This window comes from Pyrgilauda ruficollis, unplaced genomic scaffold, assembly GCF_017590135.1.
Source record: "Pyrgilauda ruficollis isolate IOZ18807 unplaced genomic scaffold, ASM1759013v1 scaffold38, whole genome shotgun sequence".
Classification (NCBI taxonomy): domain Eukaryota; kingdom Metazoa; phylum Chordata; class Aves; order Passeriformes; family Passeridae; genus Pyrgilauda; species Pyrgilauda ruficollis.
Genome location: NW_024525267.1, coordinates 8,459,184 through 8,480,949, shown reverse-complemented (window position 1 = coordinate 8,480,949; position 21,766 = coordinate 8,459,184). Strand labels below are relative to the sequence as shown.

Here is a 21,766-nt window from a genome sequence, read left to right as displayed (position 1 = left end):
TGTGCCACAATCAACCTCAGGTTTGATGTTCTGGCTGCAAATAATGTCCCATAATCAGGCCAGGCTTTCCTAACCCACAGCATCCACATAAAACTGTCTCTACAACGCAATTTCTCTGCTTATCCCATCATCTTGGCATCCACTTTGTCTCTATTAACCTCTGCTGGGAGCTGGCTGCTGTCTCCAGAGCCTTGGATAAATCTCCTGTCACTGACTTTGCTTCTTCGTGAACTGCATCGCTGTGTACCCACAAACATCACTGAGGGGTTTTTTCCTGCTATTCCTTGAATGTAGAGAATCCACTTTCTTGGGATGTGATGCATCCAAACACCTCCTCCTGTAAATCCTTCTTCAGATCTTTCTATGCCACTGGAAAGACACAGTTATGCCACTTGAAAAATACTCTGGTTTTACCCCAAATATCGTGGCTGTGAGGGCTGGAAGTAGTAAATGAGAATTTATTCTTCCTGTCAGAGTGGGTTTGGGACAATAAACATCCAGTTAGACAAAACAAAACATTCGGTTTGTGTTTTACGATGGTTTTTTTAAAACTTCTCTTTCATGACACAGAGCTAAATTTGGGCTCATGCTTCCTTTCAGAATAAATAATTAAATTTTTGGGGATTTTTTTAGAAACGGTGCAAACTAGTTTTGAGTAATTCATTGGTATATTTTGGAAAGTAGTGTTGATTCAGAAGTAGTCTGCACCAACTTATTAGCATATAGTCAGCAAAAAAGAGACTTCAGAAAGGTGATTTGCCAGTCTCACTTCACAATTTAAGTCCTCTCATTTGTTGACCCAATCAAAGCAAGGCAGAAGTAAGCCTGCACTAAAACATCATCTGTTCTGACACTGATACAGTCCTGCATCACTTTCCCCTGCAGGACAGGTAGCATCTTGCATTGTTCCTGCCTCTAATGTGGGTTTTTCCTGCCTAAAATAAATGTTCTTGAGTCTGAGAAACAGCACCCAGGTGTCTTTTTCCCCCCCTTTTATCAGCCTTATTTCCTTTCATTAACTAGTCTGTATCTGCAAAGCAAATCACACCAGTTGAGTTTTCACACAGTTATAGCCAAAAGTGACCAGACTGTAGAGATTTGAGACTTGTCCAGAATGCAGAAACTATAAACTGCAGATCTACATCGCAGTCAGGCTTGACAGCAGCATGTATTATTGTTTCCCACACTTCAACTTTGTGTTCCTTTCCCCTTTTTAAATTCTGGAACCCCTAAAAAAGCCTTTGGAACAGATGTATCCCCTCTAAAAAGCATCTGTTTCATTGCACTGAAGTTTCCTAAGAGGTTTCATTGAATAGTACCCACCAGACACAGCTACAAATGCTCCCACTGTCAGAAAGAGCCAGGCTATCCCTTTCACATGGCTTGCAAGACCTCTGCTTGCTCTCAGCTTCTCAAGCCTGAAAACAGACCTAAATTCTTCCTTGAAACTCAGCTATCAAAGCCAGCTTATGACATATCGCAGCTGTGATTCAAGTGTTTGAAAATTCACCTTCTTCACCACTAGCCCATGGAGAAAACATCCCTCCTGCCACCATCCGTGGCCTGTGGAAACTCTAAATCACCCACAGTGAGTACCCAGGTACTGCAGGCTGGATTTGCTCTGCTTTTTGCTTCCAGGATGAGTGTCCTCTGCCAGCTGGCACACTGCTGTGCACCCTGCAGGACTGCTCAGCATCACCTTCTGCACCACCATCTCCACAGATAACACAAACAAGACTTGTTCACACAGTCACAGGATGATTGAGGTGGAAGGGACCTTCAAAATTATCTAATTTCACACACACACACCCCACCAGGGATAGGGACACTTTTCACTAGACCAGGTTACTCACAGCCATCCAATATGGCTTTGAGCACTTCCAGAGATGGAGCATTTTCAGCTCTTTTTGGTAAAATGCTGATAAATCAGCATCCTTGTCCTGTGAGGGATAGTTCCCCCCACCTCCAGCAGCCACCTGGAGCTTAGAAGCGTGAATGAGTATGTCACCCTGTTCTTCTAAATTCTTCTAAGTCTTCTGATGTTTACATTCTTGTAATGAACTTTCTCACACACTTTATGAAAATAATTATTGTTTTTACATTCCTCCTGGAGGAAAAAAAATTGATAGACTGCTGTCTTGTCCAGTGTCATTGGAGCGGTGGCACTGTCCTCCTCCAATCCACTGTCACTTTTAAAAAATCTATAAATGTTACAGTCAGAAAATAAACTTCCCTTCTTTTTACCTTAGAAATCCCAGTGTGCATGTTTTATTTCATGTCTTAAAGCGACAAGTAGGGACAGTGCTGGCCACTTCATCAAACCCAACGTGACACCCTCCCTTTCAGTCATCCCCTCCTTGTGACACTCTTGTTGTTGTCCCCTGGCAGGAGGATTACAACCAGCTGAGACCCCTGTCCTACCCCAACACAGACGTGTTCCTGATCTGCTTCTCCGTGGTGAATCCTGCCTCCTACCACAACGTGCAGGAGGAGTGGGTGCCTGAGCTGAAAGTCTGCATGCCCAATGTGCCTTATGTCCTCATAGGAACACAGGTAAAGCTTCTCCTGAGCATCTGGAAAGGTTTCCTATTTAATTCATAGGAAATTTTTTTCCAGCCAGATTTTCCCATTAGAGGAAATTTCAGGGACTGGGAAAGGAATCCAACGTGCAGGTGTCCAGACTGGCAAAGCTCATCCCATCTTTTTATTCAAATGTATATTAATGTTTCACAAATAACTATAGGGAGAAAAGTTTTCATACAGGTCTCAAATGAGGAGGAAAAAAAACCATCAAAGTTTGTGGCTAGAAGATGAAGCTAAACTTCAAACTAAATTTTAAGAATGGGAGTAATCAGCTAAATACCATGGGAAGGAAGTAGCCTCCCTTCATGCTTTTGCATCAACATTACAACTGGTGACTCACCATCCTGCTTGTGTTACAGTGACTGTCAGACTGAATGATCAAACCCTTTATTTTGGCCGCAAAATCTATTAATCTGTCAATCAAATAAAAATGCCTTAAAGATGGGTTTGTTACCAAGGCACAGAGAGGATAGAGACTGTGAGGGTAGGGATATAACCACATGGAAAATGTCAGAGCACTGGACAGTAACCTAAGCCAAATTAAAGAAACAGATCAAATTCTGGTCAAAACCAAAGTCTTCATGCCACAGGAAAGGCAAATAATTCAAACAATGGCTTTGTTTTCTATAATGGAATAATTTAAAACACCCATTTAAAAATAAAAGCATTATCCTTTGAATCACACAGTCTGAAAATGGACAGGTTTGAAATGACAGAATACTTCACTTTGATGTTTCCTGTGGAAACAAAGGATTTTGTTTCAAGTCAGACTGAGCTGAGTCTGTCTGGCCTGTCAAGGTGGGGTTTGGGTGATCCAGTGCAGGGTTGCAGCAGCTTCCCCTACCAGTGGGGGTCTTTCCTGTACCACACCCATCTGAGCTGGGGCCCAATAATCTGCAAAGGAGAACTAATTCATGGTAAATTGAAAAAAAAATTAAAAAATAAAAAGATAAATAAATGTGCAATTCATTTCTGAAGTATCACCTGGGTTGAGGAGTGATAAAGATGCCCTGATGTAAAGCCATGAGTATCTGCCTCAAGAATTACAGCACAGATTTTGTGTACTTTGCACTAGATTGACCTCCGGGATGATCCCAAAACTTTGGCGCGGCTGCTTTACATGAAGGAGAAACCACTCACCTATGAGCATGGAGTGAAGCTGGCAAAGGAGGTAACAGCTTCTTCTGACGCCACATGAGGCTGACTGATCACAGCTTTCCTCTGGGTTTCTTTCCTTCAAGGCTCCCCCAAGGCTCCTTGGCCCCAGGCAGAGATCGGAGCCTCTGTTCAAACAGGCTGGACCCCTTGTGACCCCTGAGCCTGCACTTCTGCTGCAGCGTCAGTAGGAACACAGAATATCCTGAGTGGGAAGGGACTCAAAAGGGTCAATCAGTCCAGCTCCTGGGCATGCACATGACAACCCCAAAAATCACACCATGTGTCAGAGAGAATGGTCCAAACACTTCTGATCTCTGGCAGGTGCCATGACCAAGCTCTAAGAAAAGCATGGAGGAACACAGGGCAGCAGGTGGCAAATGGGCATCAAAACAGATTTTACTGCCTGTTTTATCTAAGTCAAGTGTTTCTTGCTCAGGGTTCTGCTAGGTGATGCATGTGGCAAACCCCTCTCTGCAATCAAGACACCTCCTGTTAAACTCCTCCCTATCCCTCACAAAAGCAAAGACAGCTGGATTCCCACATCCATTGCACTTCAGGCGGCAGAAAAGGTGTTCCCAAAGTTTCTGTGTGATTGTACATTTCTTCTGGAAAGGCAGAGGGTTAGAAACACTCCCCAAGCCCTGGGGTGCAGGATTCTGGATCCTGGCCTTGTCCTCTTTTATGCTGCAGGTGCTATTACTGTGCCTGGCCCTCAAAATAAAAGCATCCATGAGCAGAACAAGCTGAATAAGCCTCAAGATTGCTGAACAAGCTGAGGCTGCTTTCCCAGACCTCTGTGGGTGCTTGTGTCATGCCAGCATATCCAGGAGTTCCTATCTCAAAATGATGCTTCCCCACTCCCAGAAACCAGCTGGAAGCCCTCCCCGGTAGCAGCTCCCAGGGACTGGGGGAGTCAGGACACAAGAGTGACAGTTCAGGGGAGAAGAGCCAAGTGTGTGAAGGGGTTCAGCTACAGCCCAAGATTTCCTCAGAAGCCTCCCCAGCTGCACAGGCAGGAGGCCAAGCTCCTGGTCCAGCCCTCCACGTGAGTGCAGCCCTGTCTCTGGAGGGTCTGCAGGGAATTCCTGCAGCCATTCACCCCCATGTGGTCAGATACTCCTGTTGATGCTGATTCCTCAGGATGACCACATGAACTTGTCCCTTCACCCCACAGGCAGCCAGATACAAAACAGAGAAATGGTCTGACATAGAAAGATGCTGGAACAGCATCACTCTGTGTCTCCCAACAGTGGATACTCACTCTCATTTTCCCTCCTCTCTTTCAGATTGGAGCCCAGTGCTATCTGGAGTGCTCAGCACTCACACAGAAAGGCCTTAAGACTGTCTTTGACGAGGCAATCATGACCATTTTCCACCCCAAGAAGAAGAAGAAGCGCTGTGCAAAGTGCCACAGGTGCTGCACCCTTGTGTGACGTCCCCTGGGAAGCCAGCTGAGTTCAGTGAAACCAAGCAGGTTAGAAAGGCAATGAAGGTCACACACAACTGAAACGGGGAGCGTGACCAGAAAAGGGTCCTTCTTACCCAAATATAGGAGCTCTCCATGCTGTGAAACCTCCAAGCTGTATCACCCTTGGCCATCTCCTGTCTCTGTGCTTTCCTAACCCTCCAGAGCTGTTTTGCAGCCTGTTCCCACTGCTGCAGACTGCACCAACAGAAACCAGGATGCCTGCTTGGCTCCCCACCTTAGGAATAAGGTGAAGGTGGCTTGTGACAAAACAAAGAGCTAAAGACAGAAAAAGAAACAGGAGAAACTCCTTTTGTGGCCTTAAGTAAGAATTGATCCAAATTAGGAATTTGCAGTCCTTAGGAATTGAATCTGAATTGACTGAAAGCACATGGAGATCTGTAGAAATCTAATATGTAAGATATACGCTATAGATAGGATGTACTTTAAAATTGCTTTTCTTTTACAAGACTTGCTTGTTCAGGAGATACTTTAGTTTGTTCAAACCACATGGAAGCAAAGGTGGAGTGATTCCAGTTTTTTTTCACTTAATGGTGAAACTTCACAGCATCAGGATGTTGCTGCACCCAAGCTATCAAACGGATCAACATTTACCTCCAGACTCAAGGAATGTTCTTACAACTGAAAAAAAAAATGCAAATAACTGTATTTTTACAGAAGAATGTTCAGGCTGAGCCATGTTTCCTTAAGCTGGGAAAGGAAGCACAGAGTTGTAGTATTAATGTACTGGAACAAAGAAATTCTGCCACCAAAGAATGTTTCCCTAGACATGAAATAGCAGCATGGAACAATCTCTCTTCCAACTGAGAACAAGAACGAGGCATATTGCCATGGCAACTGAGAATTTACCTTACAGATCAGCTGGATTTCTACATCTCACCCAACAGCCAATAATAGAAAAAAAAAAGCCAAAGGTCATACTGACTTTAAGCGCTTTGAGGTGATCCAATTGCCTTAAAATTATCCTTTTTTAATGAAGTATTTCTGTAAAAAACCTCATCAAAGTGGAGTTGTGAACTTGTTGACTTTTTGTAGCCTCCCTCCTCCTATTCGTTTCTTGTCTCTCTGCTCCCATTTTTCCATCTCCACAGAGAGTTCTGTTCCACAGCCCTCAGGAGTGGACTTTTCCACGAGTGGCAGCTGATGGGCTGCAGCCAACAGCATGGAGATGGGAAGCCCAGCCCGCAGGGGAAGGAAAGCTCCTGTGACCTCCCCTTCCTGCTGGGGAAATTGTGCCTTGTCACTAAAGCCTGTCCCAGGACCCTGCAGCTTTGCACATTGCAGCACACAGACACTCAGAGGTGAACTCAAGGGTGTCTTGTTCCTTGCAGCTGCCTCTGGGTACCCTGGCAGTGCCACAAGACTGTCTTGTCCTGGATTTCATTCCCCAAGCAGGAAATCCCAGCACCAGCACACACAGATTTGAGATGTAACTCCTTGCAGAAGCTGTGTCTGTAGCCAGCGTGTCCAGGAGTGCCGGGAAGGAACAAGTGACAGCAGTGGGACAACAGTGCCAGCCCAGGGGCATGGGCCCTGCTCCCCTCTGCACCCCATCCCAGGAGACTGGCAGCCCTCTCCCCTTGGGAATCACAGTGTCCTGACTGAGAACATTCCTGTCACCAGACAAACCAGGCAACTCCAGACCTGGTGTTGGCCAGAGTGACTGCAACAGGACCATGGGAACGGCACCCAGGGCACATGGAAGGGACAAGCTTGGTGCAGTGCCCAGTCCTGCATCAGGACCAGGCTCATGGATCTGAGCTCCTCCTTCAGCACTAATTCAATTTCATACAATTATAGGATGGTTTGGGTTGGAAGGGACTTCAAAGATCATCTAATTCCAACCCCAGTTTACCATGGACACTACAGAAAACAGCTCTGACACCCCACAACATTTCCAGGTAGAAATCAATAGTTCTCTCTGACCAAAGCCATCAGACTCGAGGCAAATGCTTTGCTCTTATTTTTACCCAGTGCCTTCCACTCACCATCCCTTTCCCCTTGCACACAAACATGGATGAAAACACAGTTGAGCCATATGTGAGACAGACAAGTTCCACTCATTGCTGGTGACTTTTTGTGCATATTTTCTGTTTGGCTTTATTATGTCTCAGGCATTTACTTCAGAGGGCCTGGCTGCTAAAGCCCAGCTCAGAGTGAGGTGCAGGGGTCCATGCCATGCCACAGAGTTTGTGTCCATCCCCAGTGAGTGTTCACCTCAACAAGACACTATCAGCTGAACTATAATGTGTAAAAATATATTAGAGGGATATGAGGAGAACTAGGCATGGATTAAATAAATTAATATTTAGGCTTACAACATGACTGGAAGTCCACTGAAACAACAACAACAACAACAACAAAAAAGGCCTTGAACAGATTTCAGGGAAATTATATCTGCACTGTGCTGCCTTTTACTTCAGTGGAAATTAATTAGGATGATTATTTTAGCTCATGTAGGTGGCTGCAGAGTGATGTATGAGTCTCTGGTGGAAGAAGGTGAAGTCTGGTTTAGCTGAAGCACAATGCAAGGGCTCAGGCTGGAGCTGCCTGGTTTTCTTAGTGCTTCAAAAAATGTGGAAATAGAGGAAATAGAAAATCCAGAGTGACAGCTGAGCTCATCCTAACGAGCGCACTGGAAAAGTGAAATGGAGCACCCTGGCATGCAGCAGGGAATGCCACAAATAACCAAATTTTTTTTTGCCTGCCACTGAGTACCAGGAGTGATTGTTAATCTTAATGGAATGACATAGGATCAGCAGTAAAATCAAAAATCAAATGGGAAGTTGTAGCACTGATGTAACTGCAGTGGTTTGAGGGAAATAACCTACAAAACATATGGTGATGGAGAAGCTAAAATGTTGCTGTCCTAATGTGTTAAACTACAGCATCCTGAACAAATCCTTGCATAGAGGAAGCAGATAGAAAAGTGTTAATATACATACAAAAATGTTAGGGCTAAGCAGGGGTTTCTTTACAAAATGGAGCATGTCAAGCTTGTAAGGCAGTAAAATTTCAAGTTTTTCAAACTGATTTTGATCAGAATTTGAATTCCGGGACCTGCAAGAGAGGGACAGTAGTCACAACCCGCTGAGAAATAGCCTCTACACTCCATTTATTTTAATTTTTCTTCCAGCAGAAAAAAATGTTTTTTGAAAAGCCATGTTTAATGCAGGTGCCATAAACATTATTCCTGTGTAAGGTTACGTACGCACGCCTGTCCATGAAATGTGGCAACTTCTCAAGGATCTGCCCTGTTACACTATTTTTTGGGGGAGGCAGGGACAGCACAGGCCAAGAGGCTTTAGAAAGGGATTGTAGGCAGATGTAAGGAGAGTCATTGACTATCTGGCAAGTCATACCTAATGCCTTTTTTAAAAGCAGCAGATGGTGTGTGAACAGGCAGTAACGCTTATTTTCAGAAAAACCACAACACCAGACATAGTGCAAGTGCAGGCATAAGGCCACAGATATAAACTTCAAGTTATTTTTCAAGCACCATTAGTAATAAGGAAAGAAAATCAATAAAGAACTGCCAGGTGAAAGGAGATGGGTTTACTCACTGTGAGATGAGCTAGAAATCAGATCCCAATTTCACCTTAAAAGGAACACTCTTAAGGAGAGTCATAAAGGTTAGAAACCATCCCTGGAACTTATTTGACAATGTCCCCTAAATGCAGCTGATGTCAAAGCCTTTCTTGACAGAGCTGCCTTTGCTAATAGTCTGCTGTCATTTCAAAAGCACTCACAACTTACAGGAAACTTGCTGTGTCCTGTAAAACTCATCTCCTTTGGCCTCTTCTGAAACCTTCCTGTTCTACCAAGAGTTCTTAACCTGAAGCTGCAGTTTCAAACAGAGTACCCAAAGTATTTTCATGCAAACCCCTGCAAGGAGATACTAGAGGTATTTGAGAGAGATCTCAATTCATCAGAGAGTTGTTATCACATTAAAACCACCTACAGATGCCTCTGCCCCTCAGAGCCCTGTGAAAACACCAGGACAGTGGAACTGGGACAGTCCTGCCACTTCCAGCATGACTTGAAGGAGATCCCACAAAAACTCACAGTTTGTCCTGTGCCTCCCAGAGCTCTGAAAAGTTGGGGAGAATGCAGAAACAAGGCTCTAACCCCACTCAGGTCCATTCTCATTTGTTCAACTGGATATACACCCTGTGTAGGTACCAAATTCACCCCAAGTCCAGTATGACAATCTAAACAATCATTTCTGAAGCTGGTGTTGATATTTGTCACCTTTTTTCTCTTTTGAAGCTCTCAAAACATTCAAAATAGACACAAAATTAAATATAGCACTGCATCTTAATATGAAATAAAGTTATTCCAAATACTTTTATTAAAGGGACAGATTTTGGCAGTCCTCCTCATACTGAAGACATTCTCTCTTCACAAGGAACTGTCTCCAAGTTGTTCATGTCTCATTCCATCCCACTGGCACTGCTCAGGTCATGAGGGAGGCTGGTGATCTGTCCTTGCAGTTTAATTACCAGAAAACCTCTGCTAGCTGCTCTAGTGGTGGTGGCCTGTGTTCTTTTGAATCCCTTCAGGACTGGTGACTCAATCATTTCCCTGAGCAGCCTATCTCTCCCTTTAATTCATATATGAAAGATGCCCATCTGCTTTTATACATTGCTTAGAGCCCGTGACTTTTTCCTGTACATTTTTTCCCCAAGTAACACAGCAAATACCTCTTGACTCACCACACGGAAACCTCATCTGGATTAAACATAATTTGCAGTGGCATCAATCTGTCTCAGGCCAGGATTGTCTAAAAGCACATTTGTCTACTCCCACAAAGCAATCCATATGCTCACGTTGGCCCAGGGACCATTTGTTAAACAGAGAGGGAAAATGTAGGAATGTGGCTGCACATGCCTTTCTCCATGTATTTTCTTTTTCCCTGAGGAGGACCTGTAATGTTGTTTTATCCTACATTAAAAAAGGAAAATCTGGAAATAACAGAACATGTTGTTGGTTCACAACTCTATAGGACTGGAGGAGCATCTGCTGTGACAGGAGGTGAGCATGGAGTGACCTACGTCAGATAATTTCTAGTCACATTTGAGCTCTTTGCAAAAATGAAGACAAATTTCCACTACGAATGTTTATTTTCCTCCTCGTGAATAAAGACCATCTGAAAGCAGGAAAAAGCCTCCCACTGATTTTGGTAGTGGCTTGTGATCTCAGCTGTCTTCACCTATCAAAACAAAACAGGAATAGAAATATTTTTGCATCAAAAAGTCAGGACAAAATCACCAAGTCATGAATGCAACAGAATCACTTCTGCTTCGGGGGAGAGCTGCAAAATCAGGGCCTAGAGCCACAATTAGTCAGTTTGATCCTAAACCATAAATTTCATTTTAAGATGTTAAGAGGACGCCCTTAACTAGAACAGCAACAACAAAAAGTCTTCAAATTCTCTTTTCTTTGTTTCAGTTAAAGCTTTCAGAAACATGGGAACAAAACTCTGTTCTCTTGGGCATTTCCAGGAGCCACACCATAATAGCAAAAGGAGTCAGAAGCTCATCGTAAGAGGAAAATTAGTTCAGAAACCCAGAGCAACAAGCAAACAATCATGTGAATAGCTGTCAGTGGTGAAAAATCTCTTCAACTTTGAAAATATGGATCCCCATCCCTTTTCAGATTGTACAGACCATAATGCAGTGTTTGGCTGCTTCCAACTATAATGGTAGGGTGGGATTTTCAAAGATGCTCTATGCTGGCTTCATTTCAATTCTCATGAAGGCAATGGAAAATTTCAATGGGGTTTTCCACATGACTAATGTGGAAAATGTTTGAGTCTTTATGTTTCCTCCTTTTCTGACCTTTTATTTTGGCTGACCAAGCTTTGAGCACACAGATACACTGAGCCAGGTCCAAGAATCCTTTATACCTTCTGGCTGCTGGTTAAGGACTCCTGAAAGGAGTTGGGGCATCCAAAGACTTTGCTGATCTCACCTTTGGAGGTTGGATCTGAAACACTTCAGTTCGACCACTACTGAGCTGAAGATGAAAGTTACATTTTATTAACAGTGTAATATTCAAGACATATGGTTATCTTTGCTTAAATACCCTAAACTCATTGCTGTCACTTAATTCATCTCAGGATTCAGGACACCAGGTTTGATGTGGTTTTGGTGAAGATCATTTTGAGCTCTCACTGATACCAACTCTGGTGAATTTTGACTTTGATTGGAGGTTAATGAATTCAGAGTAAATAGTTGTCACCAGTCTACAGTTTCCAGATCTTCCAACACAACATTTGTTCATATTGACAAGATGCAGAAAAATTTGTCTGATGTCTGTCAAAGCAGTTTGTGGGTAAATCATATCCAGAGTGTGGCTGTCATGCCGTCCCTCTCAGTATTGTTCCACTAAATAGGCAGCTGCTCCAACTGCATCACAGACCTGGCAGGCACTGAACTGCCCTGTCAGCATGGAGCAAATGAGCCCAAACTCTCCCCAAAGCTTGTAAATATTAATTTACTAATAAGCAATAACAAAAAATTATGTGAGGGGGAAAGACACTGGCAAAGTCTTCTTCACTCACAAGCCAAAGTGACCCAAGCCCAGGGTGCCAGGTGGGAAATGCTACAGAGGAGGACATAGTGTGGTGGCCCTGATGCCCCAAAAAAACATGGATTGAGGCTGGTGAATGGGCTGGGAGGTGCCTCTGTGGAGTCACATGTGGCGCAGCACCTTGAGACTGGGAGGACTTCAAAGAAGGCTTCAGAGAGGAGCAGAGAGATGGAGTGTGAGGACAACTGAATCCAGTTTAATGTGTCATGATGTTGATGCACTTCTACAAATACAAGAATTTCACTGTACAGAGATTCTCTGCTCCCCTGAGAACACAAAGACAAGGACACTTCATACCTTTCTTTTTGTGCTTACTTAATAGTAATACTTAAAATTATTCCTTAAGAAATGCTCAAAACTAACAGTTCAACAAGTTATTCAGATTGAGTTTGTGAAGCAGATGTAATGACCTCAACACAAATCAGGACCTAACTCATCACCAGTCAAGTTTTAGCCAGTTAGGAGAAGGAGGCTCATACTTGATGTGAGCAACTGAGTTTTTCTCTCTTAAAAGTTGCTATGTGCAATATTGCTGGAATATGGGGCTGGTGAAACCGAAGGATGGGCACTAAAACAGTATGTCTAATTTTTGAGTGGTATGCCTTTTTTCCAAAGAATAACCAAATCTTCAGAATTCAAAGCAAAACAATTTCAAACCAAGGAAATTCAGTTTTCAAGCAAATGCATTCTGCATAGTTTAAAAATCATGTAAACATTATTAATTTTCTATTTAGAGCACATAATTCTGTACTCTTTTGTTTATCATCTTTTAAACATGTAATTACTGTATATTGTAATGCACATTAATATCATTTATTGTACATAGTTTATTTTAACAAAATAAATGTATTTCAAAGTATTTTGACAGCATCCTTCTGGGGAGGTGTGCTGTTGTGTTTATTTTCCCAGATGGTAATCACATGCACCTTGCAGGATGCTCCAGGTAGGAAAAACACCTATCAACATATTGGTAAGGAAGATGTTGAGCTGTGCACCCTGTGGTCCTGCAGCCAGGGCAGGAAGGGTCAGGAGGGAAAGTGAAAGGCTTATGGTGATGAAGAATTTACATGAGGAAAGACAGCCCTGCTGGTCTGGAAATAAGAATATGACTGGCCTCCAGTCTTCCAGTGCAGAGACATGGATGAAGAATTTACATGAGGAAAGACAGCCCTGCTGGTCTGGAAATAAGAATATGACTGGCTCCAGTCTTCCAGTGCAGAGATGTGGATCTTGTTATTCTTTTTAAATTACAAAATTAATTACCAAAGGAAAAAAAAAAAAGCCTTTGTTACCCATCTGTTCATTAAAGTTCATTTCAAGATTTAAATTACAAAATTAATTACCAAAGGAAAAAAAAAAAAAAGCCTTTGTTACCCATCTGTTCATTAAAATTCATTTCAAGACAAGAAGAAATCTCATTGACCAGCTGGTCTGGTCTTTAAGTTAAGCCTAGAAATCCCACCAGTCCCAAACAACATCCCTCATCTTGGTTGGACCAAAGCAAGTTTCACCAGAGGAAGGTTCTTTTCATGTTCCTGCAGCTTGTGAACCTCAGCGGGTTTAACTAGCCCTGCCTGCAGCACTTGCAGAGAAAAGACAAAGCATATCAAGGTTTATTCCTAATAAAAAGGCACTGCAGCCCAAATCCCTGGCTGCTATAAATGGACACATCCTCAGAGGAGCCAGGGCAATCCAAAAGGGCACAGCATATAGCCTGGAATATATTTTATTCACCTTCCCCCAGAGGAAGGTGGCATTACTCACCAGACTTTCCGTGGTCTGATTTTATCTGGGAAGAAGTGGCACAGAGGACCCACATGTCTGGGGTTAACAGCAATGTGCCAAAGGAATCCCCAGAGCAGAAAATTCCTAAATTGCTGCCAGATAAGGCTGGGTGGATGTAACCAGGGGAAGGATGGAGCCATGCAGCCCTGATGCTTTCACATTTCCCTGAATACCCACGGCTGGCTACACTCCCTGGCAGGATGTTGGGGGAGACAGGCTTTGCTCTGAGCCTGGGTGCTGGTTCCTGTGTTTTCATGTGGATACAATGAGAGCAGGAGGCAGCTGCCTGTCCCATCTCCCAAAGAGAAACCCAGTCAGTGCAGGGAACACCCATCCAGGGAGGCATCCTATCTTCCCTCTCATGGCAACTCAGCTCTGTAGTGGGGTAAATACACTGATTTCTGGCATGGTCATTGGGGCTGGGCACACCAGCTGCAGGGGAGCTGAGCTTCCAGGGCCACTGGACTACTGTGGCTGCCATGGAACAGGAGGGTATTTTGGCAAATCAAAGAACTGCATGGCAGTGACCATTGCTGTTCAGGTTCAATGAGCTACAATAAACCTGAGGCACTGAGTGCCCTGAAGGATACAGATGTGACTGGGCACAAGGGGCCTCACAGCCCACATACTGCAGAACACACTGTAGAGAGGAAAAAAACATCTGCAGCATCATCCCCCGTGTCCAAAAGGGAAACTGAGACACAAAGAAATCCACTGCTTTTCGTGGGAGAGAGAATACCTGAGGTGTCACTGCCCTTGTGACAAACACTCCTTGCACACACATACCAAAGACAAGCTGCTCAACTGCTTTCGACAGGTTGGGTGGTGGCATCTAAATCCATGGCATTAAAGAGCATTAAAATGCTCCCAAGGAGGTGATGTTTGTCTGGGAAGAAGCTTCTCATGCTCTGAAATATGTGGGCTGTGTTAGCTGCCTACTAATTCTGGGCAGGATGTACCACCCCAGCTGCAGAATTAAGGATGTGAAAATTAAAGATCTGGTCACAAGTTGTGACAGGACAAGGAGTAATGGTTTTAAAAAAAAGAGGGTTGATTTATACAAGTTTTTTCAGTGAGGATGGTGAAACACTGGCTAGAGAGGTGATGGATGCCCCATCCCTGGAAACATTCTAGGTGAGGTAGGACAGGGCTCTGAGGAATCTGGTCTGGTGGAAGATGTTCCTGCTCTTTGCAGGCAGGCTGGACTAGAAACAACTCAAACTATTCTGTGATTTTAAGTATGAAAATTGATGTGAATTTAACAGAGTTAGGACCTACCAGCATAATAACTTCAGTGGGGAAAGTTCCACATTTGCAGTCTGGTGTTGATTGAGCTTCTGTCACCCAGGGCAGATCCACAGCATCTCTTTTGCTCTCCTCCTTGAAAGATCATCTCAAAGTGGCATTCTGCTGACTTGGTTTCAGTCAATGCATCCTTCCCAACTCCCCTGTCTGTTGCCCAGGCTGGCTGCATCAGTCAAAACCCTTTTCCCACCCTGCAGTGTTTTGTTCTGATCACTTGCTGAGGTTTCTACTGTCCCACCATGTTCAGGTACAGCCCTGGCTTCCTGCTGGCTGTAAAGGAAGGAAGTCTGCCACTTTCTAACCCTGCTGCTAATCCTGAGACTGCAGCACAGCCAGACTCCATCAGAGAAACTCAGTGAAGGAAATGACTTCACACCAAGGAGATGTTTTGCAGGTGTTCACAGCTCTGGAAAAGAGTTTGTAGGAGCTTATAGATATTCTACGTGAGAAATCTCTACACAGAGAAAAGGGCAGACACATTGCTTGAAATTGCTTTCATACTACAGTTTTGAGGTTTATTAAGGACACAAAGCAATTTGCAGGTTTCCCATAATAACTGTAATGACAATTGACAATATCAGAGAGACAGGGAGGTGCAATTTGAAACAAAACATGAGGACTTTTTAAAGGGTAGTTAAACTCTCCATCAGCAAAAAAAAACTGCTTCTCCTGCTGTTGGATAGAGCAGTCTCTATTCAGAATTACAGAAAGTAGGGTGATCTTCCTACTCAGTCATAGTACAGCTTTTACAGATAAAAAAATTATATCAACCAATAAATTATGGGTTAAATTTAATCTGTCTCAGTGTGGACAGGACACCTGGGGTAACTTCAAGCAAGCATCTCTGTAAATGAAAGTGACTGCATCCAGGAGACAAGGCACTGAGTGGGAGAGACAGGTGCAGGTATTACTCTGAGCAGCAATTCTCTCCTAATGGCTATCTGAGAAGGTGTCTTTGTTTTGTGAGTTCCTTTGGGCCTCTCCCACTTGGCAAATCTTCCTTCATTCACTTAATTTCCAATTTTGCTCAGCGGAGAAATGAGGGATGAATACGAGTGTGTCCTCCTGCAGGTGGGAACCAGGGAAGAAAGGCACTTTGTGTGGTTGTGGTCACAGGGGGCTCTTGTGGCAGGTCCCAGGTGTCCCCCTGGTTTGTAAAGAGTGGGTCTGAGGAGGTGTGAAGTGTCCTGTGGAACGTCTGCTCTCTTTCCTGTGCTGGATTTGTCCCACCCACCATTACTGGACACTCCACAGCTTTGCTGCAAGCACATCTGGCTGTTTCCCAGCTCTTTGTGCACCCTCAGAGGAGCAGGTCTCCACGGAGCTGAGCAGCTCAGGGAGCTGTGGGAACACCCTTCCTTAGCTCCCTCTTTCCCACCACCTCAGCCAGGGGCTTGCTAAACCAAACCATGATCGTTGCATTTTGGCTTGGTCCCTCTGACTCTGGAAATTGTCAGGAGAGATGCCTTGGGCTCTGCAGAGTCTCACTGATTCCACGTGAAGCTATTTCCCCTCCAATCCCTGGACAAAAGCAGACGGTTCTGCACATAATGTGTATCTCTCTTTTTTTTCTTTTTTTCAGGAATTGTCCCTTGTGAGGTAATTTTTTTTCCAACAAAATAGCTCCAATAAAGCAAAGCACTGAAATACATGCTTAACTGTAAAAGTCCACTGATATTAAAAAAAAACACTTAATCATGAGCTTAAGTCCTTGGCTGAGTCAGGGCTGAGTATGCATTCTCCCTAATTTCAAGGTAGTGATCTGAATACTTATTTCCATTTCATTGGCCTTGAGACCTTTTTCTTTGACTGTTATTCCTGAATGACTGCAGGGTAAGATTAACTAATGGGGCTGGGAGGGGGAGGTGGTGGAAGTGTTGGTAACTGCATTTATGTTACTGGGAAGAAGCTAAACCCCAGATGAATCAGGCTGTTGTGGAGGAGGCAATGCTCCTTCCTGGGGTGTGGAAATACCCTTTGAGGGGTATTTCCACACCCCAGTGGCTGTTCAGTCCATGTACACTTTGTGCAGCGAGAAAGGTCACACAGAGTGAAAAGCTCATGAGGAAGAAGGGAAACTGCAACATTTCTTTTTACCACAGGATTTGCTATTGTAAGGATGTGGGTTTCTACAGCAATAATGCTTTGAGCAGCATGAGGAGAGGGGATTAAGCTTCATCTGCCCAGAAAAATCAGTGAGCAGGAGCATTACAGGGAGAAATTCTGGGCTGATTTAAACCCTCCAGAAGGATGGAGGTACCAAGGGTATGAAGCTGGGGGAGAATTTGTCCCCTCCTTGCCTAAGCTGGGACAGGAGGTCAGTAGGTCTCACACTCGGTGGTGGCAGTGGAGCAGATGTCACAGTCACAGCGGATGGCCACCGGGTAGGTGTAGAAGGGGTCCACGTCAGGGGCACACCTGGGCAGCTTCACCGTCACCATCCTGGTCTCGTTGTAGGTGCAGATCCGGTGGTGGGACTCGATGTAAGGAGGCTCCAGGATAGGTTTCTGTGGGACAGAGATTCTGGTCTCAGGCAAGATGCAAGACAAACATCTGGAGCCCCGGTTTCCTCAAGGGGATTTTGTGAGAATAGAGGAGCTACTGGATCAGGTGGAAGGGGCCATGGAAATAAATTTTAGGCTACATCCTTCAACATTTGCCTCTTGGAGTCCTGCCATGGAGGGGAGTGGGTGCATGTATGTGTTTCAGTTTGCTTAAAGCATAAAGCTCCAATTAAAACCTGCTTGAAGGAAGACAAAAGATTATCCCAAAAGCTGGTTTTTAGCAGAGTATGAGTGTTTCGATCAAATGCTGCCAAAAGCAGCTGCTTTTTCCAAGAGCACTGATTTTCCATCAAACACATTCTGCTGGAAACCCTTCGTGTGCACAAGCTGCCTAAGAGCAGGGGTGCATCCAGGTGCCAAGGGCTGGGTTTTTTTCTCAGCCAGACCAGTCTTCCCTGTCAGGCTGCACTTCCCACAAATCCCAGTGGCTGTACACTGTGGGGAAAGATCTTGGCACAGCAGCCAGCAGAGAAGTCTGCAATTCCTCTGGAGAAAATCAGCTTAGCCAGAGACCTCAGCCATCAGAAGATGATGGGAGAAAGCCTTGAAACCCACTCTGCCATGCGGGATCACAGTGACATTGGTTTTGCTGAAAAATCAGTTTCTCCTTAATAGGGGCACTCATTTTCCAAAGACTCCAGGAATGGGCAGCACACACAGTAATGGCAGCCCACTGCCTAATGTCTCCCAGCCAGGACACATTTTAATTTCTTTCATTGCCTCTGTGCTGTGCTAAGAGCCCTCCCTGGGAACCAAGAAGTGGGAGAGAACAAATACAACATTTCAGCAAGAAGATGTGCAGAAACCCTCCCTCTTACAAAGGCCCATCCAAGCACATCATGGTGCCTTCTGGAAGCTGTTGAACCCACAGCCAGGTGCATCCAGCTGAGCTACACCCCAGGGGTACTGCAGTACAGCAGGAGAGGCTGCAAGGTCTGAGCTTGGGAGTAGGGGGGAGCAGGGATCAAGAAATCCCTCACAGGCACCTTATCCCAGCATGGAATGTGGCCCTGGTGGCATTTCCCCTCATCCCACCAAGTCATGAAGAACGGGAGTCAGGGCTGGCACACAGACCCTGCTCCTCCTCTGGTCACTTATGTAGAATCCTTGTCTTCATGTGGACAAAATCCCTCTGAGTCACTCAAGGTTTTCTGAACAAATTAAACGGGGATTGGCCCCTTGAGCTTTCCAGTTGCTGAACGGCAAAGACAGTCAGAAACTTGTTCACTGACATATGTGTGGATGTACTTATGCTCCTTCTTTCTCCTTCTGCACACCCCTAAAACTTAAGTACTTAATATTTGTACAGGGCTGTGACTTAAAACAGGACCAAATTAGAAACAGACATTATCTTTGGGATCTACTTTTTGGAACAAAATATTACCCAGTAATTGGGAGCTCCATCTTAATCTCCAAGGAATACTTTTTTCTTTTTCAAGCGAAGTAATAAAGTCCCCCTCTCCTTAAGTATTCAAGCTGTAAGAGGCTTTCAGAGTGCGTAGTAAGAGCATTACATAAGTGCTTCATTAATATCATCACATGGCTTCCATTCCCCTGTGGGGCAGCGGCAGGAGGGAGGGGACAGGGCTGCCAGGGGGCCATGGGCACTGCGGGTGGGTGTCCTCAGAGGGCTTTTCTGAGGGGCAAGCACCAGCCAGGGGTGTCTCTGGGTCACAGCCTCACCTCCCAGGTCTCGCAGCGTCCCCAGCAGGCGTCCGTGGTGACCCGGAGCCCGCGGCAGCCGGCTTTCCTGGCCATGAAGGTGAATTCCCTCACGGCACAGCCCACGAACGTCCGCAGGTCCAGCGCCGAGGCCTTGGCGGCGGCGGCGCGGCCGGGCAGCAGCAGGACAAGGAGAGCTCCCGGGATCAGCCAGGGGAGCTTCATGCTGAGGGCAGAGGGGAGAGGACGGGAGGATTGGGAGAGCCAGCAGAGACCAGCAGGCAAGAAGTGCAAGTGGATGGGCTCAGCTGAAGCGGGGGCAGCCCTTCCTCCCTCAGACCTCATCCTCACTCAGCCTGGGAGAAGAGGCGCTGATGGAGGAATGAGGGGTCACTACTCCCAGAAGTGGAAAATCTCAGTAAAAAGGTCTGTCACAAAATGCAGCAGTGTGAAGGCTTTCCCTGCAGAGCAGTGGGACTTTGCCTGGAAAACACAAAATCACCAGCCCATGCTCCAACCCCACTGAAATCTCCATACTGCACGTTTGTTTTGCAGCATATGCCTTTCTACCACCCTGCTTGGGCTGTCCTGAGCTCACACAAAGCCACGAGCTGCACAGCTGGGAGCCAAGCATCCCTGAATTTGTGCTACAGTCTCAGCATCTCCATTGCTGGAGTTGCCAGGACCAGCACCCAGCGCATTGATGCCGTTCCTCCCTCTCCCAGGGCTGCAGCCAGAGGGGCTGGCTGTCCCTTCAGCACAGAGCCAGCCCAGGCTGCCACGCCAGCGATCAGAGCTGGGCAGACAGCGGGGACCTGGCCAAGGTGACCAGGAACCCTGGACTCCTCACACCTGAGCAGCCCAGCACCCACCAAGACCCTCTGATACCTGTTGACCTTCTGTCTCAGCAAAGAAAGTGAGCAACCTCTCTGGAACAGCTTTTCTGTCAAAAAAAAAGAGAGCTGGGAAATACTCTGAGCCACAAGGTCCATTTTACAATTCACATACTATCACTGCATTTAAATACATCTGTCTTAGAAACACCAGACTTGACACTGAAATTTGAGAAAGTCAGCTACTGCATGGGGCACAGACTGGTGTGTGCTGGGGTCTGTCCTCAGCTGGACAGAACAAAATTAAGTGAGCTGGGACTGCCATTTGCTTGACTGATGCTTGAGTCTCTAGGCTCCTCTTAAACAAAATGATTTAAATTTGCTAAATCAGAGCTGCAGATCAGCATGTGATGTTTGCATCATATATGTCACCATTTATACACTAGAGTCTTACATGAGATTAAAGAGAGTATGATTATAAATAACCTTCAACGGGATAAAAAAATCCTAAAATTCCTTATTTTTAAAAAAGTATATGTAGAGCAAAATAGACAAACTTCAGAACAAATCAAACATTTATCCTTTGCCACTTTAGCAAATCCTGCTGCTTTATTCATGAGCCAGAGCCATGACAGGGAGCAAACACGGACATGCACTCACCTAACTCGTTGGAGTCAGAATGCCTTTTGCAGTTTTAAATTGCAGATGGTGTTTCAGGATGTCAGAGTGAGCAGCAGGAGACCTGCACTGCAATTTCTGTCAGCTTTGTGACCAGTAGATCTCCCCAGCAGCTGCTACTGGGATGTCTAATTGCTCAAATTTATAGACAGGGTCTTGTCAATCAAGGCAGATCCTTACTTGAACCACCCAAGGCATCAAAGCCATTGACTGTAAAGCAAGGCTCCCCTTTCCAGCAGTGATTAGCTTCAAGGGAATTATTGTTATTGCAGTTTATTGTTTCATAACCTGATCAAAAAAGGAGTATCTCGGTGAGTGAAATTATGAGCATGCACTGGGGCAAAATGGATCTTCTTTTCCATAATGGAATATCAACACCTTTGTGAAGGAATTGGAAGCTGGCTCTGACATTATCATTACCCCTGTAATTAACAAGCCCTAAGTAAACATCCTCAAGGGAAACTTCTCAGATACTTGTACAAAAAATTGCCTGGATTTTTGTCAACTGCAGAAAATCTTTTTTACTAGATTTCTCTGTACAAGCAAGGGCAAGGGATGGGGCGAGAACGTGAGAGCTTGCAAGGAAAGAAAGCGTTCTCTTGGTGAGTGAGGCAGCTGAAACACAGGTGAGCTCCACTGTGAAAGGAAATTTAGAAATCATTGTCCACTCTCTTCACTGTGCAAACCCAATTCTCAGCTGTCCACAGGACAGGGAGCAGATGAGGAACTTGGTTCTGTGAAAAATTTGCTGGTCAGTGAGTTCATAAAAGATGAATGGGAGAAAGAAGTGCAGCCATTAGCTCAGTGGCCTGGAGAAAGCCAGCTGCCTTCCTTTCCACCATGGATGGACAGTGACTTCCCAGCTCCTGGACTCAGAACAATCCAGGAAAGACAGGCCAAGTGTCAGGGATTATGGAGCTCTCAGGATGATGCTGTCAGAGGCAGGCACAGCAATACAACCCAGTCATGAGAACAGAAAACACAGGGGAAACCTTGATGCAAATAAAGTCCATGCTACAATGTCTTAGAGGGAAAAACAAAATACATAGAAATCAAAAAAAGAGTAGAGGGAAAAAAACCACAACAACCAAGCAAAACAGCATCTGTTGATGTTCAGA

The 21,766-nt window shown here is 45.0% G+C and overlaps 2 protein-coding genes across 3 annotated transcripts in view; one reads left to right on the top strand and one right to left on the bottom strand.

Moving 5' to 3' along the window:
* RHOJ (ras homolog family member J) overlaps positions 1-12,691 on the top strand; it is a 60,528-nt gene extending 47,837 nt beyond the window's left edge. For both annotated transcript variants that reach the window (XM_041476164.1, XM_041476166.1), the window contains 3 exons: positions 2,389-2,553; positions 3,659-3,754; positions 5,028-12,691. In XM_041476164.1, the coding sequence (XP_041332098.1) occupies positions 2,389-2,553; positions 3,659-3,754; positions 5,028-5,174 (408 nt within the window). In that variant the 3' untranslated portion in view covers positions 5,175-12,691. The remainder of the gene's footprint in view (positions 1-2,388; positions 2,554-3,658; positions 3,755-5,027) is intronic.
* A 4,538-nt stretch (positions 12,692-17,229) lies between these two features.
* Positions 17,230-19,362, bottom strand: GPHB5 (glycoprotein hormone subunit beta 5). The gene is made up of 2 exons (XM_041476163.1): positions 19,159-19,362; positions 17,230-17,418 (listed from the first exon to the last, which is right to left on the bottom strand). The coding sequence occupies exons 1-2, from the start codon at positions 19,360-19,362 to the stop codon at positions 17,230-17,232; spliced, it is 393 nt and encodes a 130-aa protein (XP_041332097.1).
* Positions 19,363-21,766: the final 2,404 nt, after the last annotated feature.